This window comes from Rhinoraja longicauda, chromosome 8 (genome assembly GCF_053455715.1).
Source record: "Rhinoraja longicauda isolate Sanriku21f chromosome 8, sRhiLon1.1, whole genome shotgun sequence".
Classification (NCBI taxonomy): domain Eukaryota; kingdom Metazoa; phylum Chordata; class Chondrichthyes; order Rajiformes; family Arhynchobatidae; genus Rhinoraja; species Rhinoraja longicauda.
Window position 1 is genome coordinate 872,152 of NC_135960.1, and position 17,381 is coordinate 889,532.

At 52.8% G+C, this 17,381-nt stretch overlaps 3 protein-coding genes across 4 annotated transcripts in view; 1 reads left to right on the plus strand and 2 right to left on the minus strand.

The window, feature by feature from the left end:
* Positions 1 to 17,381, plus strand: part of LOC144595701 (C-X-C chemokine receptor type 2-like) — a 350,033-nt gene that overhangs the window by 308,748 nt on the left and 23,904 nt on the right. The window lies entirely within an intron of this gene.
* On the minus strand, positions 45 to 7,027 carry LOC144596157 (C-X-C chemokine receptor type 2-like). Of its 2 annotated transcripts, none has more exons than XM_078404334.1 (4): positions 6,009 to 7,027; positions 5,055 to 5,143; positions 2,066 to 3,149; positions 45 to 257 (listed from the first exon to the last, which is right to left on the minus strand). In XM_078404334.1, exon 3 carries the CDS (start codon positions 3,144 to 3,146, stop codon positions 2,103 to 2,105), a length of 1,044 nt encoding a protein of 347 aa, XP_078260460.1. In that variant the 5' UTR covers positions 3,147 to 3,149; positions 5,055 to 5,143; positions 6,009 to 7,027; the 3' UTR covers positions 45 to 257; positions 2,066 to 2,102. The 2 variants fall into 2 exon arrangements, with proteins under 2 accessions (XP_078260460.1, XP_078260459.1); XM_078404333.1 differs by having other exon boundaries at positions 5,055 to 5,179.
* On the minus strand, positions 13,119 to 14,258 carry LOC144596158 (C-X-C chemokine receptor type 2-like). The gene has a single exon (XM_078404335.1). It carries the CDS (start codon positions 14,217 to 14,219, stop codon positions 13,119 to 13,121), a length of 1,101 nt encoding a protein of 366 aa, XP_078260461.1. The 5' UTR covers positions 14,220 to 14,258.

A 17,381-nucleotide genomic window follows, 5' to 3' on the forward strand; every position in this document is an offset into this window, starting at 1 on the left:
TTGAAGCAAAGCCCGCTTACGGACGTCAATCTCACGTTTCCAGGCACAAGTAGTAAAAACAAACCACTCTTTTGTAGCAACCAAGAACTGCAGATACTGGTGAATACGCAAAAAGACACAAAAATGACCGCCGCCGTGACGCGCTTCATGGCCACAAACTCCCCCGGCTCACACGGAGAAGGCCCCGGAATAAACGGGAAGGGAAGGTAGTCATCTCCGTTTAACACGGCTGTGCTGGGCCTCTGGGTAGACATTCCCTGCAACAACAAAAAAGATTCGTAAATGGGATGTTGAGATTAGTTTAGAGATACAGATCCTCACAAAGGGCGGACACAGAGTGGTGGAGTAACTCAGCGGGTCAGGCAGCATCTGTGGAGAACATGGATAGGTGACGTTTCACAGAGTGGTGGAGTAACTCAGCGGGTCAGGCAGCATCTGTGGAGAACATGGATAGGTGACGTTTCACAGAGTGCTGGAATAACTCAGCGGGTCAGGCAGCATCTGTGGAGAACATGGATAGGTGACGTTTCACAGAGTGCTGGAGTAACTCAGCGGGTCACGTCATTGATCATGTCGGCTGCTTTCCCGAGGCAGCGTGAAGTGTAGATGAAGACGACATCGAATTAGGTTGAGGATGAGGTTGAGGTTGAGTCCAGTGGCCATGATGGGCTGGAGGTGGATCGGTGGATCAGACCGTGCCTGAGTGCCGCCATTATGGACATTGAGCTTTGTTGTTGTCTTTGGTTGGACACCAGGTGTGTCACCTGGATTCTGGATTACCTGACCAACCGCCCACAGTATGTGGGGACAAGGAATGGCGTTTCTGACCTGGTGGTCTGGAGCACTGGGGCTCCGCAGGGAACAGTTGTGTCTCCTTTCCTGTTCACCCTGTACACTGCGGACTCCACGCACGGCTCAACCAACTGCTATCTGCAAACGTTCTCTGGCAACTCTGCCATCGTCGGCCTCATCACAGACGACGAGGACAGGGCGTACAGACAACTGACCCAGGACTTTGTGGACTGGGGCCAGCGGAACCCCCTCTGGATCAACGCTGGGAGAACCAGGGAGATGGTGGTGGATTTCCACAGGTCCCCCCGACACCGGTGAACATAGACAATAGACAACAGACAATAGGTGCAGGAGGAGGCCATTCGGCCCTTCGAGCCAGCACCGCCATTCAATGTGATCATGGCTGATCATTCTCAATCAGTACCCCGTTCCTGCCTTCTCCCCATACCCCCTGACTCCGCTATCCTTAAGAGCTCTATCTATCTCTCTCTTGAATGCATTCAGAGAATTGGCCTCCACTGCCTTCTGAGGCAGAGAATTCCACAGATTCACAACTCTCTGACTGAAAAAGTTCTTCCTCATCTCAGTTCTAAATGGCCTACCCCTTATTCTTAAACTGTGGCCCCTGGTTCTGGACTCCAACAACATTGGGAACATGTTTCCTGCCTCTAACGTGTTCAACCCCTTAATAATCTTATAATTTTTGATAAGATTCCCTCTCATCTTTCTAAATTCCACTGTATACAAGCTCCAGTCTTTCAATATACGACAGTCCCGCCATTCCGGGAATTAACCTAGTAAACGTACGCTACACGTCCTCAATAGCAAGATTATCCTTCCTCAAATTTGGAGACCAAAACTGTACACAATACTCCAGGTGCGGTCTCACTAGGGCCCTGTACAACTGCAGAAGGACCTCTTTGCTCCTATACTCAACTCCTCTTGTTATCAAGGCCAACATTCCATTGGCTTTCTTCACTGCCTGCTGTACCTGCATGCTTCCTTTCAGTGACAGATGCACTAGGACACCCAGATCTCGTTGTACGTCCCCTTTTCCTAACTTGACACCATTCAGATAATAATCTGCCTTTATATTCTTACCACCAAAGTGGATAACCTCACAAATGAATGCTTATTTATTTTTGCAATCCACTTTGCTGCTGTAAGCCTACAAATTTCTGAAGAAGGGTCTAGACCCGAAACGTCACCCAATTCCTTCTCTCCACAGATGCTGCCTGACAGATGCTGGGTTACTCCACCATTTCTCGACTACCTTCGATTGACAGCAGCATCTGCAGTTGTTTTCCAGCTTATATCCTGGTGGTCGCAGTGCGGACGTCACTCTGTCCGCGGGACGACTTCAAGTTGGTGTCGTCCTCCAGTCCCTTAGAGGTGAAGAGGTTGGCCAGGTTCTTCCTGAACTTCACGCCGATGAAGGCGTAGAGGACTGGGTTGACGCAGCTGTGAAGGAAGGCCAGGCACTGGGTGGCGAGGAGGGCCCTATCCAGGTGATCCCGCATGGGGCAGGTGAAACTGATGCGCCCCAGTCTCAGGAGCATGTCCACTGTCATGGTCAGGTGGTAGGGCAGCCAGCAGGCCAGGAAGGCCAGCACCACCGCCACGATCACCTTCATGGCTTTCTGCTTCTGGAAGCCCTTGGTCTGGCACAGCCTCCACACGGTCATGGTGTAGCAGAAGCCCATGGTGGCCAGCGGCAACAGGAAGCCGATCACCAGGCGGCTAAATTTGGTGCTCACTTTCCACGGTTTGTCAAAATTGCCGTCGTGCTCCTCGTTGCAGACGGACCGGTCGGTCTCGAAGTCGTAGAACTCCCCCTTGTACAGGACGGGCAGGGACAGGAGCAGGGCCGAGAGCCAGACCGCCGCGCACGCCAGCTTGACCATCCACGGCCTCCCGTGACCGTGCGAGCGGGCGGAGCAGACGATGGCCAGGTAACGGTCCACGCTGATGCAGGCCAGCAGTAGGATGCCGCTGTAGAAGTTCACCTCCTGCAACATACTGACCACCTTACACATGGCGTCACCAAACACCCAGCCCCACACCGCGTCCACCGCCCAGAAGGGCAGGGAGAGGGCGAAGAGAAGGTCGGCCGTGGCCAGGTGGAGCAGGAACACGTCCGTGGATGAGATGGTGCGGCGGTTGTGAAGGATGACGACCATCACCAACAGGTTGCCGATCACGGCCAGCAGACACACCAGGCCGCAGACTGCCGCCGTGAAGCGCTTCATGGCCACAAACTCCCCCGGCGCACACGGAGAAGGCCCCGGAATAAACGGGAAGGGAAGGTAGTCATCTCCGTTTAACACGGCTGTGCTGGGCCTCTGGGTAGACATTCCCTGCAACAACAAAAAAGATTCGCAAATGGGATGTTGAGATTAGTTTAGAGATACAGATCCACACAAAGGGCGGACACAGAGTGCTGGAGTAACTCAGCGGGTCAGGCAGCATCTGTGGAGAACATGGATAGGTGACATTTCACAGAGTGCCGGAGTAACTCAGCGGGTCAGGCAGCATCTGTGGAGAGAAGGAATGGGTGACGTTTCGGGTCAAGACTCTTCTTCAGACTGATGTCAGGGCAGGAAGTGGGACAAAGATAGAATGTAGTCGGAGACAGGAAGACTAGTGGGAGAACTGGGAAGAGGGAGGATAGAAGTCTTCCTGTCTCCGACTAACTTCTATCTTTGTCCCGCCCCTTCCCCTGACATCCGTCTGAAGAAGGGTCTCGACCCGAAACGTCACCCATTCCTTCTCTCCACAGATGCTGCCTGACCCGCTGAGTTAATCCAGATGTTTGTGTCTACCTTCGGTTTGAACCACCACCTGCAACTTCTACCCTGCAATAAGGCTGGTGAACACTGCACAACACTGACCTCAGCAACTGTGATCTTTATGGACCTTGTCTTTGGCTGCACAATGCACTATTATGCTTACCTAGTATTATTAAGAACAAGATTGACTGTTAACTTGACAGGTGACAAATTTGGAACTTGTAGAAACCAATGATACAATTACTTACACATCAACAGTAACCACGAACAAGTTATTAAACTGTCAATAAAGCTGCAACGTCAAGTCACAAGAAACTGCAGGTGCTGGTATTCTGATAAAACACTAAGTGCTGGAGGAACTCCGTGAGTCAGGCAGCATCTGGAGAGGAAAGGAGGCTCCCAACCCGAAACGTCACCTATCCATGTTCTCCACAGATGCTGCCTGACCCGCTGAGTTACTCCAGCACTCTGTGAAACGTCACCTATCCATGTTCTCCACAGATGCTGCCTGACCCGCTGAGTTACTCCAGCATTTTGTGATGTCTCTGTTTCAATAAGATCCCCTCTCATCCATCGAATTTCCAGTGTATACAAGCCCAGTCGCTCCAGTCTTTCAACATACAACAGTCCAGCCATCCCGGGATTTAACCTGGTGAACCTTTCCCTTATGAACCTAAACCTAAAGTCTGAAGAAAGGTCTTGACCCGCAACGTCACCCATTCCTTCTCTCCAGAGATGCTGTCTGACCCGCTGAGTTACTCCAGCACTCTGTGAAACGTCACCTATCCATGTTCTCCACAGATGCTGCCCGAACTGTTGAGTTACTCCAGAACTTTGTGTCTACTTTTTATACAAGCACCTTAATTCCTTGTATCTGCAACAGTGGTTGGGACGGACAGACAACATTTTGGGTTGGGATCCTTCTTCAGATGTTAGTTTGTTAGCTTAGTTTATTGTAACGTGTACTGAGGTACAGTGAAAAGCTTTTATGCTGCGTGATATCCAGTCAGCGGAAAGACTGCACATGATTACAATTGAGAGAATAATGCTTAGTCCTGTAAAGTCCAATTAAAGATAGCCCGAGGGTCTCCAACGAGGTAGATGGGAGGTCAGGACCGCTCTCTAGTTGGTGAGAGGACGGTCCAGTTGCCTAATAACAGCCGGGAAGAAACTGCCCCTGAATCTGGAGGTGTGCGTTTTCACACTTCTGTACCTCTTGCCCGATGCGAGAGGGGAGAAGAGGGAGTGACCGGGGTGAGACTGGTCCTTGATTATGCTGCTGACCTTGCCGAGGCAGCGTGAGGTGTAGATGGAGGCGGTGGGAGGGAGGTTGGTTGGAGTGATGGTCTGGGCTGCGTCCACAACTCTCTGCGGTTTCTCGTGGGTCTTGGATGGAGCTGTTCCCAAACCACGCTGCGATGCGTCCCGATGCGAGAGAGTTTAACGTAAACACCAGTGAATAAAAGACTTTACCTGCCTGTTGAAAGGACACGGTCGACTCTACAAGACTCCACGCATCAGGAGGACAGAACCAACAGCGCTCAACGGGACCTGTTCACTGCCTTGTTGTGGAGAGAGGGGACAGGCGGAGAGTGAGTCTTAAGTGAAAGAAAGCAGAAGGGCTTTAGGATAATCATGACTCACATTTGCATCTTAATTCCTGTTGAGGTTTTGGCAAAGTGCCAAGTGTAGGGAGGGAGATGAACGTCGGGGGAGATGTGAGAGGGAAGTAGACAACAATCTGGGAGGGGGGGGGGCTCTTTCACCCCAGTGGTCAACGAGAGAAAAAGGGTCTCAAAGTGAAGGAGTATCGCAGCGAGCCCGGCAGCAGGTCAGAATCTCACGCAGGTCACGGGGTGAACGTGCAAACTCCGTACAGACAACACTCAGGTCTGAGGGGTGCGGGGAGGAGGGGGAGGTGGGGAGGAGGGGGAGGTGGGGAGGAGGGGGAGGTGGGGAGGAGGGGGAGGTGGGGACGAGGGGGAGGTTGGGAGAACGGGACAGGTTTCCAAGGTGACACCCCCACAGTTGAATATCCATGTTCAGGTGATAGAAGCAGAATTAGGCCATTCGGCCCGTCGAGCCTACTCCACCATTCAATCATGGCTTATCTATCTCTCCCTCCTAACCCCATTCTCCTGCCTTCTCCCCATAACAATAGACAATAGACAATAGCTGCAGGAGTAGGCCATTCGGCCCTTCGAGCCAGCACCACCATTCAATGTGATCATGGCTGATCATTCTCAATCAGTACCCCGTTCCTGCCTTCTCCCCATAACCCCGGAGCTCGGAGAAGCGGTTGTTTAGAGGGGTGTCCTAGTGTCCCGGGAATATTTGGGTGGGGGTCCCTGGTATTTTAGAGATGACTTTGGGGGTGATGGGGGGGAGGTAATGGGAGGGGGGGGGGGTGATTGAGGAGGGCCTCACCTGGCCCATGAGCTTGGAGAGGCGGTTGTTTTGTAACGCAAGTCATTGTCATTGCCGCTCAACGTTGGCATCAAACACTCTTTGGGCGGCACGGTGGCGCAGCGGGTAGAGCTGCTGCCTCACAGCGCCGGAGACCCGGGTTCCATCCTGACCACGGGCGCTGTCTGTACGGAGTTTGTACGTTTTCCTCGTGAACCGCTTGGGGTTTCTCCGGGCGCTCCGGTTTCCTTCCACACTCCAAAGATGTGTGGGTTTGTAGGTTAATCGGTGACTTGGTGCATGTGTGAATTGTCACTAGTGTGTGTGGGACAGCGTTAGTGTGCGGGCATCGCGGGCTCGGTGGGCTGAAGGGCCTGTTACTGCGCTCTGTCTCCAAACTAAAGCTAAACTCTTGACTCTTGAAGGTCGGGCGAGATGGTCAGATGGGATTGGAGATGACCACAACTCTCTGAGTGTGAAATGTTTCTCAACTTTCTACTCCACAGATTCACAGGAAGAGGGCTCACAAGTTCACAAGTGATAGGAGTAGATTTAGGCCATTCGGCCCATCAAGTCTACTCCGCCATTCGATCACGGCTGATCTATCTCTCCCTCCTAACCCCATTCTCCTGCCTTCTCCCCATAACCCCTGACATCCGCACTGGTGAAGAATCTATCTATCTCTGCCTTAAAAATACCCACTGACTTGTGGCCTCCACAGCCGTCTGTGGCAAAGAATCCCACAGATTCACCACCCTCTGACTAAAGAAATTCCCCCTCATCTCCTTCCTAAAGGAACGTCTTTTAATTCTGAGGCTGTGCCCTCTGGTCCTAGACTCTCCCACTAGTGGAAACATCCTCTCCACATCCACTCTATCCAGGCCGCTCACTATTCTGTACGTTTCAATGTGGGTGGTGGGTGGTGGGTGGGGGCCAGGAACGCGCTGCTAGGGGTGGTGGTGGAGCCGGATACTGTCAAAGTATTTAAGAGTTTGTTAGGGACACGCAGGGAATGGTGGGATATGGATCACGTGCAGGGATAGGAGATTAGTTTAACTTGGCATCCTGTTCAGCACGGACATTGTGGGCCGAAGGGCCTGTCTCTGTGCTGGACTGTTCTACCTTCTAGTTTCAATGTGCTATGTTCCATGTTCTGTTATCATGTCTATGTTCCAGGTTCTGGGTTCTGTGCTCTCTGTCATCTGTGGTACATTCTTTATTCTCCGGTCTATGATCTGTGTTCCCAAAAGTTCATTGGTGATAGAAGCAGAATTAGGCCATTCGGCCCATCGAGTCTACTCCACCATTCAAGAGAGAGCTGGATAGAGCTCTTAAGGATAGCGGAGTCAGGGGGTATGGGGAGAAGGCAGGAACGGGGTACTGATTGAGAATGATCAGCCATGATCACATTGAATGCTGGCTCGAAGGGCCGAATGGCCTCCTCCTGCACGTATTGTCTATTGTCCATTCCATCACGGCTGATCTATCTCTCCCTCCAAACCCCATTCTCCTGCCTTCTCCCCATAACCCCTGACACCCGCACTGATCAAGAATCTATCTATCTCTGCCTTCAAAATACCTACTGACTTGTGGCCTCCACAGCCGTCTGGCAAAGAATCCCACAGATTCACCACCCTCTGACTAAAGAAATTCTTCCTCATCTCCTTCCTAAAGGAACGCCGTTCTATATTTTATGGTGCACAAATATTCTATTGCTTTAATCTTCTATTCTATGAAGGTCAAGAGAGATTTGCAGGAGACCTGGTTGGAAGTGTAGGTGCAAAGTGAGTTTATTAAGTTGCCGATGAACCTGGAGAAACAACAAGAAGCACATCGCGGTGATCTGACGTACATACAACAGGACAATGTTCTACCCCTGACCGTGGAGTACAACAACCAATGTCCAGCAGAAGAACAGGAGACGGGACGGCACGGTGGCGCAGCGGGTAGAGCTGCTGCCTCACGGCGCCAGAGACCCGGGTTCCATCCTGACAACGGGAGCTGTCTGTACGGAGTTTGCACGTTCTCCCCGTGACCTGCGTGGGTTTTCTCCGGGCTCTCCGGTTTCCTCCCACACTCCAAAGGCGTGCAGGTTTGTAGGTTAATTGGCTGGCTGATCCATTCGCAACCACCATTGAAACGTTGTTGGTGGAAACCTTTTCAGATCAATGCTCTACTTGGGCAAGATCTTCTCAGCACTTCTCCAGAATGACCAAGAACCCGCCAGCATTCCTGGTTGAGTAGGCAACAGTTCGTAAGACGTACAAGCTTATAGAGACATATAACATTATGAAAGGACTGGACATGCTAGATGCAGGAAACATGTTCCCAATGTTGGGGGAGTCCAGAAACAGGGGCCACACAGTCTAAGAATAAAGGGGAGGCCATTTAAAACTGAGGTGAGAAAAAACTTCTTCACCCAGAGAGTTGTGAATTTGTGGAATTCTCTGCCACAGAGGGCAGTGGAGGCCAATTCACTGGATGCTTTCAACAGAGAGCTAGATAGAGCTCTTAAGGATAGCGGAGTCAGGGGTTATGGGGAGAAGGCAGGAACGGGGCACTGATTGTGGATGATCAGCCATGATCACAGTGAATGGCGGTGCTGACTCGAAGGGCCAAATGGCCTCCTCCTGCACCTATTGTCTGTTATCTATTGTCTATTATGGGGAGAGTCACCAAATCCTGGGGTAACTCAGCGGGTCAGTGGGTCTCTGTGGAGAACATGGATAGGTGACGTTTCACAAAGTGCTGGAGTAACTCAGCGGGTCAGGCAGCATCTGTGGAGAACATGGATAGGTGACGCTTTGGGTTGAGACCCTTCTTCAGATTGAGAGTCAGGGTAGAGAGAGACACAGAGATTTGGAAGGGTAAGGTGTGAAAACGAGAGATCAAAGGGGACAAAGCTCAAGGAAAATGTAGATTAGATGATTGTTAACATAGAAACATAGAAAATAGGTGCAGGAGTAGGCCATTCGGCCCTTCGAGCCTGCACTACCATTCAATATGATCATGGCTGATCATCCAACTCAATATCCTGTACCTGCCTTCTCTCCATACCCCCTGATCCCTTTAGCCACAAGGGCCACATCTAACTCCCTCTTAAATATTTCAAATGAACTGGCCTCAACTACCTTCTGTGGCAGAGAATTCCACAGATTCACCACTCTCTGTGTGAAAAAAAACGTTCTCATCTCGGTCCTAAAAGACTTCCCCCTTATCCTTAAACTGTGACCCCTTGTTCTGGACTTCCCCAACATCGGGAACAATCTTCCTGCATCTAGCCTGTCCAACCCCTTAAGAATGTAACCAGGGCAAGGTACCAAGGAGGCAGAGAAAGATAACATTTAATCAGGACAGCCCAACTGGTCGGAGAACTAGGGTGGGTGAGGGGTGGAGAGAGAGGGAAAGCAAGGGTTGCTGAGAGACGTTAGAGATCATGGGGGTCATTCTGTGCAGTTCTGGTCGCACCCATTACAGGTAGGATGTGGGGGGCTTTGGAGAGGGGCAGAGAAGGTTCACCAGAACGATTAGAGGGTCGTAGCTACAGGGGGGGGGGATTAGAGGGTCCCAGCTACAGGGGGAGGGGGGGATTAGAGGGTCGCAGCTAAAGGGGGAGGTGGGAATAGAGGGTCCCAGCTACAGGGGGGGGGGATTGGAGGGTGTGAGCTAAAGGGGGGGGGGGGATTAGAGGGCCCCAGCTACAGGGGGGGGGGGGAGGATTAGAGGGTCCCAGCTACAGGAGGAGGGGGGATTAGAGGGTCCCAGCTACAGGGGGAGGGTGGATTAGAGGGTCCCAGCTACAGGGGGAGGGTGGATTAGAGGGTCCCAGCTACAGGGGGGGGGGGATTAGAGGGTGTGAGCTACTGGGGGGGGGATTAGAGGGTGTGAGCTACTGGGGGGGGATTAGAGGGTGTGAGCTACAGGGGGGGGGATTAGAGGGTCCCAGCTACAGGTGGGGGGGGGTGGATTAGAGGGTGTGAGCTACAGGGGGTGGGGGGATTAGAGGGTCCCAGCTACAGGGGGAGGGGGGATTAGAGGGTCCCAGCTACAGGGGGAGGGGGGATTAGAGGGTGTGAGCTACAGGGGGAGTGGGGATTAGAGGGTCCCAGCTACAGGTGGGGGGGGGATTAGAGGGTCCCAGCTACAGGGGGGGGGGGGGGATTAGAGGGTCCCAGCTGCAGGGGGAGGGGGGATTAGAGGGTGTGAGCTACAGGGGGAGGGTGGATTAGAGGGTGGGAGCTACAGGGGGGGGGGGGGGGACAGACTGGGGTTGTTTCTCTGGAGGTCGAGGGGAGACCGGATAGAAGTTTATAAACTGGGAGCGTCGTAGATGGGGCCGACAGTCACAACCTTTCCCCAGGGGGGGCAGTGCCCAAGACCAGAGGGCACAGCTTTAAGGTGAGAGGGGCAAAGTGTAAAGGAGATGTGGGGGGCAAGTGTTTTACACAGAGGGGGGGTGGGGGCCTCGAACGCACTGCCAGGGGTGGGGGTGGGGGGTGGGGGTGAGGGTGGGGGTGGGGGTGGGGGCCTGGAACGCACTGCCAGGGGTGGGGGTGGGGGCAGATTCGATAGTGGTGTTTGAGGCGTTTGGACGGGCACACGGATATGCAGGGAATGGGGGGGGTCTGGGGCACGGGTGGGCAGGGGGGAGTTGGTCTTGGCATCATGTACAGCACGGACACTGTGGGCCGAAGGGCCTGTCTCTGCTGTACTGTTCTGTGTTCTATGAGGGATATTGGCAGGAATGTGTTGAGATTATGTTCATCTCTGTGGTCACGGTGGTGCAGCGGGTAGAGCTGCTGCCTCACGGCGCCAGAGACCCGGGTTCCATCCCGACTACGGGCGCTGTCTGTACGGAGTTTGCACGTTCTCCCCGTGACCTGCGTGGGTTTTCTCCGGGCGCTCCGGTTTCCTCCCACACTCCAAAGATGTGCAAGTTTGTAGGTTAATTGGCTTCTGTAAATTATCCCTGGTGTGTGCAGGATGGAACTAGTGTAGGGGCTGATCGCAGGGCATTGTGGACTCGGTGGGCCGAAAGGGCCAGATCCCATGCTATATCTCAAAACTAAACTAAACTAAACTTAAACATCTTATGGAATGATGAAGAATGGTCTCGACCCAAAACGTCACCCGTTCCTTCTCTCCACAGATGTTGCCCGACCCACTGAGTTACTCCAGCACTCTGTGAAACGTCACCTATCCATGTTCTCCACAGATGCTGCCTGACCCGCTGAGTTACTCCAGCACTCTGTGAAACGTCACCTATCCATGTTCTCCACAGATGCTGCCTGACCCGCTGAGTTACTCCAGCACTCTGTGAAACGTCACCTATCCATGTTCTCCACAGATGCTGCCTGACCCGCTGAGATACTCCAGCACTCTGTGTCTACCTTTTATGGAATGATAGAGTGGATTCAAGGGACTGCGATCTTTTTAGACTTTAGAGTTTAGTGATACAACGCGGAAGCAGGCCCTTTGGCCCAACTTGCCCATGCCAATCAACATGTCCCAGCTACACTAGTCCCACCTACCCACGTTTGGCCCAGATCCCTCTAAACTTGTCCTATCCATGTACCTGCCCAAATGTCTTTTAAACGTTGTGATAGTCCCACCCTCAACTACCTCCTCCGGCAGCTCCTTCCATACACCCACCACCCTCTGTGTGAGAAAGTTGCCACTCAGATTCCTATTAAACTGTACCTCTCTCACCTGAAACGTATGTCCTCTCGTTCCTGATTCCCCTACTTTGGGCAAAAGGCTCTTGTACACCTCTATAAGATCTCCCCTCATCCTCCTGCGCTACAAGAAATAGAGTCCCAGCCTGCTCAACCTCTCCCTGTAGCTCAGGCCCTCGAGTCCTGGCAACATCCTCGTAGAATCTTCTCTGAGCCCATCCTGGCTTAGCAACATCTTTCCAACAGCAAGGTGGCCAAAACTGAACTCAGTGCTTCTAATGTGGCCTCACCAATGCCTTATTCAATTTGGTAGGATCAATGTAAACGGCGTGGACATCATGGGCCGAAGGTAGACACAAAATGCTGGAGTAACTCAGCGGGTCAGGCAGCATCTGTGGAGAAAATGGATAGGTGACGTTTGACAGAGTGCTGGAGTAACTCAGCGGGTCAGGCAGCATCTGTGGAGAAAATGGATAGGTGACGTTTGACAGAGTGCTGGAGTAACTCAGCGGGTCAGGCAGCATCTGTGGAGAACATGGATAGGTGACGTTTGACAGAGTGCTGGAGTAACTCAGCGGGTCAGGCAGCATCTGTGGAGAACATGGACAGGTGACGTTTGACAGAGTGCTGGAGTAACTCAGCGGGTCAGGCAGCATCTGTGGAGAACATGGATAGGTGACGTTTGACAGAGTGCTGGAGTAACTCAGAGGGTCAGGCAGCATCTCGGGAGAGAAGGAACGGGTGACGTTTCGGGTCGAGACCCTTCTTCAGACTGATGTCAGGGGAGGGAGCGGGACAAAGATAGAATGTAGTCGGAGACAGGAAGACTAGTGGGAGAACTGGGAAGGGGGAGGGGATAGAGGGGGAAAGCAGGGACTATCTGAAGTTAGAGAAGTCAATGTTCATACCGCTGGGGTGTAAACTACCCAAGTGAAATATGGGGTGCTGTTCCTCCAATTTGCACTGGGCCTCACTCTGACAATGGAGGAGGCCCAGGACAGGAAGGTCAGATTGGGAGTGGGAGGGGGAGTTGAAGTGCTGAGCCACCGGGAGATTAGGTTGGTTAAGAGTGGAGGTGTTCAGCGAAACGATCGCCGAGCCTGCGCTTGGTCTCGCCGATGTGGAGATGTTGACACCTGGACCAGCGGACACAGTAGATGAGGTTGGAGGAGGTGCAGGTGGACCTCTGCCTCACCTGGAAAGACTGTCGGGGTCCTTGGACGGAGTCGAGGGGGAGGTAAAGGGACAGGTGTTGCATCTCCTGCGGTGTTTTGGGTAGGAAGGGACGAGTTGACCAGGGAGGTTCGGAGGGAGCATTCCTGAAGGGCCTGTTTCCATGCTGTGTCTCTCTGAGATTGATCGCCTACATTGTTCATCGTGTTTTTGTCTCCACTGATGTTCTTCCAGCTGTGCGGATGTTACAGTGGTTAGATGTGTCACGTCCCTTCCCAGCCAGTTACTTACTGGCCCGTGCGTTTGCATCGTGGTCCAGGAAGATGGTGGTGGAGATGAGGCCCGACTCGGAGATGGACGATATGGACCTCCTGTACTTGGAGATGATGGCTCTCCTCACGAACCCAGACTGAGCCAGGATCTTCAGCAGGTTCTTCCTGAACTTCACCCCGATGAAGGCGTACAGGATTGGGTTGACGCAGCTGTGCGTGAAGCTCAGGGCCTGGGCGGCAGACAGAGCCCTGTCAAGGTGCTGGCGTCCGGCGCAAGAGTCTTCGACGAGTCCGCTCCTCACCAGCGTGTCGACCAGCACGGTGACGTTGTGGGGCAGCCAGCAGGCCAGGAAGGCCAGCACCACCGCCACGATCACCTTCATGGCTTTCTGCTTCTGGAAGCCGTTGGTCTGGCACAGCCTCCACACGGTCACGGTGTAGCAGAAGCCCATGGCGGCCAGAGGCAACAGGAAGCCGATCACGTGGCGCAGGAACCTGGTGGCGGTTCGCCAGACGGCGGCCGATTGTCCCACGAGGGTCTCGTAGCACAGGGTCCTGCCGCCGTGGGCGAACTCCCCCTTGTACAGGACGGGCAGGGACAGGAGCAGGGCCGAGAGCCAGACCACCGTGCACGCCAGCTTGACCAGCCGCGGCCTCCCGCGACCTTGCGAGCGGGCGGAGCAGACGATGGCCAGGTAACGGTCCATGCTGATGCAGGCCAGCAGTAGGATGCCACTGTAGAAGTTCACCTCCTGCAACATACTGACCACCTTACACATGGCGTCACCAAACACCCAGCCCCACACCGCGTCCACCGCCCAGAAGGGCAGGGAGAGGGCGAAGAGAAGGTCGGCCGTGGCCAGGTGGAGCAGGAACACGTCCGTGGACGAGATGGTGCGGCGGTTGTGAAGGATAACGACCAGCACCAACAGGTTGCCGATCACGGCCAGCACACACACCAGGCTGTAGACCGCGGCCATCGCCACGTTGAGTGACGTGTTCACCACGGGGGGGCAGGGAGATACATCGGGCCCAATGTCGTGCTCGTACGAGTAATTCTCAAAGATATCGTCAAAGTCAAAGTCATCAAGTTTGTAGCTTTGACCCGCCATTTCCTATAGGAAACACACAGTGGAGAATGTCAGATGTCACAGCTTAGTTCAGTTTAGTTTAGTTCAGCCCGGAAACAGGCCCTTCGGCCCACCGTGTCCGCGCCGACCAGCGATCCCCGCACTCTAACACTATCCCACACACACTAGGGACAATTTTTACATTTACACCAAGCCAATTAACCTACAAATCTGCACGTCTTTGGAGTGTGGGAGGAAACCGGAGCGCCCGGAGAAAACCCACGCAGGTCTCGGGGAGAACGTGCAAACTCGGTACAGACAGCGTCCGTAGTCGGGATGGAACCCGGGTCTCTGAAGCTGTAAGGTAGCAACTCTACTGCTGCGCCACTGTTGAGGAGTAACATTGTAAAAATTGATTCCCTTACTCTGGGCAATAGAGTCACTGAGTGATACAGCGTGGAAACAGGCCCTTGGGCCCAACTTGCCCACACCGGCCAACAATGTCCCATCTACACTAGTCCCACCTGCCCGCGCTTGGTCCATATCCCTTCAAACCCGTCCTATCCATGTACCTGTCCAACTGTTTCTTAAACGATGGGATAGTCCCAGCCTCAACTACCTCCTCTGGCAGCTCGTTCCATACACCCACCACCCTCTGTGTGGAAAAGTTACACCTCAGATTCCTACTAAATCTTTTCTCCTTCACCTTGAACCTATGTCCTCTGGTCCTCGATTCCCCTACTCTGAGCAAGAGACTCTGTGCATCTACCCGATCCCAAAATGCAACACCTCACACTTCCCCGTATTAAATTCAATAGACATTAGACAATAGGTGCAGGAGGAGGCCATTCGGCCTTTCGAGCCAGCTCCACCATTCAATGTGATCATGGCTGAACATCCACAATCAGTACCCCGTTCCTGCCTTCTCCTCATACCCCCCTGACTCCGCTATCCTTAAGTGCTCCATCTAGCCCTATCTAAGCTAATCCTACCTGCCCACATTTGGCCCAAATCACTCTAAACCTTTCCTATTCATATACCTATAGGAATATAGGATCCATATTCCTATCCATAATACATTATACCTGTACAAATGTATTTTAAATCTTGTTATAGTATTTGCCTCAACTACCACCTCTGGCAGCTCGTTCCATATACCCTCCTCCTTCTGAGTTAAAAAGTTGCCCTTCAGAGACCGCTACCTTTAAGAGCTCTATCTAGCTCTCTCTTGAAAGCATTCAGAGAATTGGCCTCCACTGCCTTCTGAGGCAGAGAATTCCACAGATTCACAACTCTCTGGGTGAAAAAGTTTTTCCTCGTCTCCGTTCTAAATGGCCTACCCCTTATTCTTAAACTGTGGCCCCTGGCTCTGAACTCCCCTAACATCGGGAACATGTTTCCTGCCTCTAAGGTGTCCAAACCCTTAATAATTTAATTATATTTATAAGGGATTGATAAATTCAATAAGATCCCCTCTCGTCCTTCTGAATTCCATCAACCATTCCTCCGCCCACCTGGCCAATCAATAGACAATAGACAATAGACAATAGGTGCAGGAGTAGGCCATTCAGCCCTTCGAGCCAGCACCGCCATTCAATGCGATCATGGCTGATCACTCTCAATCAGTACCCCGTTCCTGCCTTCTCCCCATACACCCTCACTCCGCTATCCTTAAGAGCTCTATCCAGCTCTCTCTTGAAAGCATCCAACGAACTGGCCTCCACTGCCTTCTGAGGCAGAGAATTCCACACCTTCACCACTCTCTGACTGAAAAAGTTCTTCCTCATCTCCGTTCTAAATGGCCTACCCCTTATTCTTAAACTGTGGCCCCTTGTTCTGGACTCCCCCAACATTGGGAACATGTTTCCTGCCTCTAATGTGTCCAATCCCCTAATTATCTTATATGTTTCAATACGATCCCCCCTCATCCTTCTAAATTCCAGTGTATACAAGCCCAATCGCTCCAGCCTTTCAACATACGACAGTCCCGCCATTCCGGGAATTAACCTAGTGAACCTACGCTGCACGCCCTCCATAGCAAGAATCGATCCACATCCTGCTGCAATCGTTCACAACCATCTTCGCAGGTCTTTAAAGGATTTTTAAAATCACTACATAACATCCATCAAAGTAGTTTGACTCACGGTGTCTGTGTAACCGCGGTGGTCTTGGTTGGGGGTCCACGCGATGCGTCAGGAGTCCGTGGATGTCTGTGCGGCAAAGGCGGACTCCCTCCCGCCCAATGTGCAGAATGTCAGAGGGAAGTTTGGACGTCTTGTAAAGTGGGAGGAATGTCGCAACTCATGAAGCAATCCGACGATGTTACACATACCGCCCGGGGCAGCGAGGGTGGAGCCAATCACACTGTGCCGTGCACCACGCACGCCACACCCCGAAACCCAGAAACGACCAGAGGTGACACCATTACAGACCACCCCCCCACAACACACACAATGCTGGGGTAACTCAGTGGGTCAGGCAGCATCTGTGGAGAACATGGATAGTTGACGTTTTGGGCCGACACCCTTCTTCAGACTGATGGATCATTCTCAACCCGAAACGTTACCTATCCATGTTCTCCACAGATGCTGCCTGACCCGCTGAGTTACTCCAGCACTCTGTGAAACGTCACCTATCCATGTTATCCACAGATGCTGCCTGACCCGATGAGTTACTCCAGCTCTCTGTCTATTTTCGCTGTTAACCAGCGTCTGCAGTTCCATGCCACTGACCTCATCCCCTCAAACAGGATGCAATGGCAGCACAGAACATCACTTCCTGCCAACGTGGTCATTTGGGATCTTGTGAAACTGCAGTTCTCTCTCTCTCTCTCTCTCTCTCTCCCTCTTCCTCTTCCTCTCCCTCTCCCTCTCCCCCTCCCCCTCCCCCTCCCTCTCTCCCCCTCCCTCTACCCCTCCCTCTCCACCCCCCCCCCCCCCTCTCTCTCATAACATCTCTCTCTCTCTCTATTGTCAAGCTGGACAGGGCAAAGAAGATTTACGAGGATGTTGCCAGGACTAGAGGGTGTGAGCTACAGGGAGAGATTGAGCAGGCTGGGTCTCTATTCCATGGAGCGCAGGAGGATGAGGGGAGATCTTATAGAGGTGTACAAAATCATGAGAGGAATAGATCGGGTAGATGCACAGAGTCTCTTGCCCAGAGTAGGGGAATCGAGGACCAGAGGACATGGGTTCAAGGTGAAGG

Excerpts from the sequence above, each read along its gene's own strand:
- LOC144596158 (XM_078404335.1), bottom strand. The coding sequence starts at position 14,219 with ATGGCGGGTCAAAGCTACAAACTTGATGACTTTGACTTTGACGATATC.
- LOC144596157 (XM_078404334.1), bottom strand. The coding sequence starts at position 3,146 with ATGTCTACCCAGAGGCCCAGCACAGCCGTGTTAAACGGAGATGACTAC.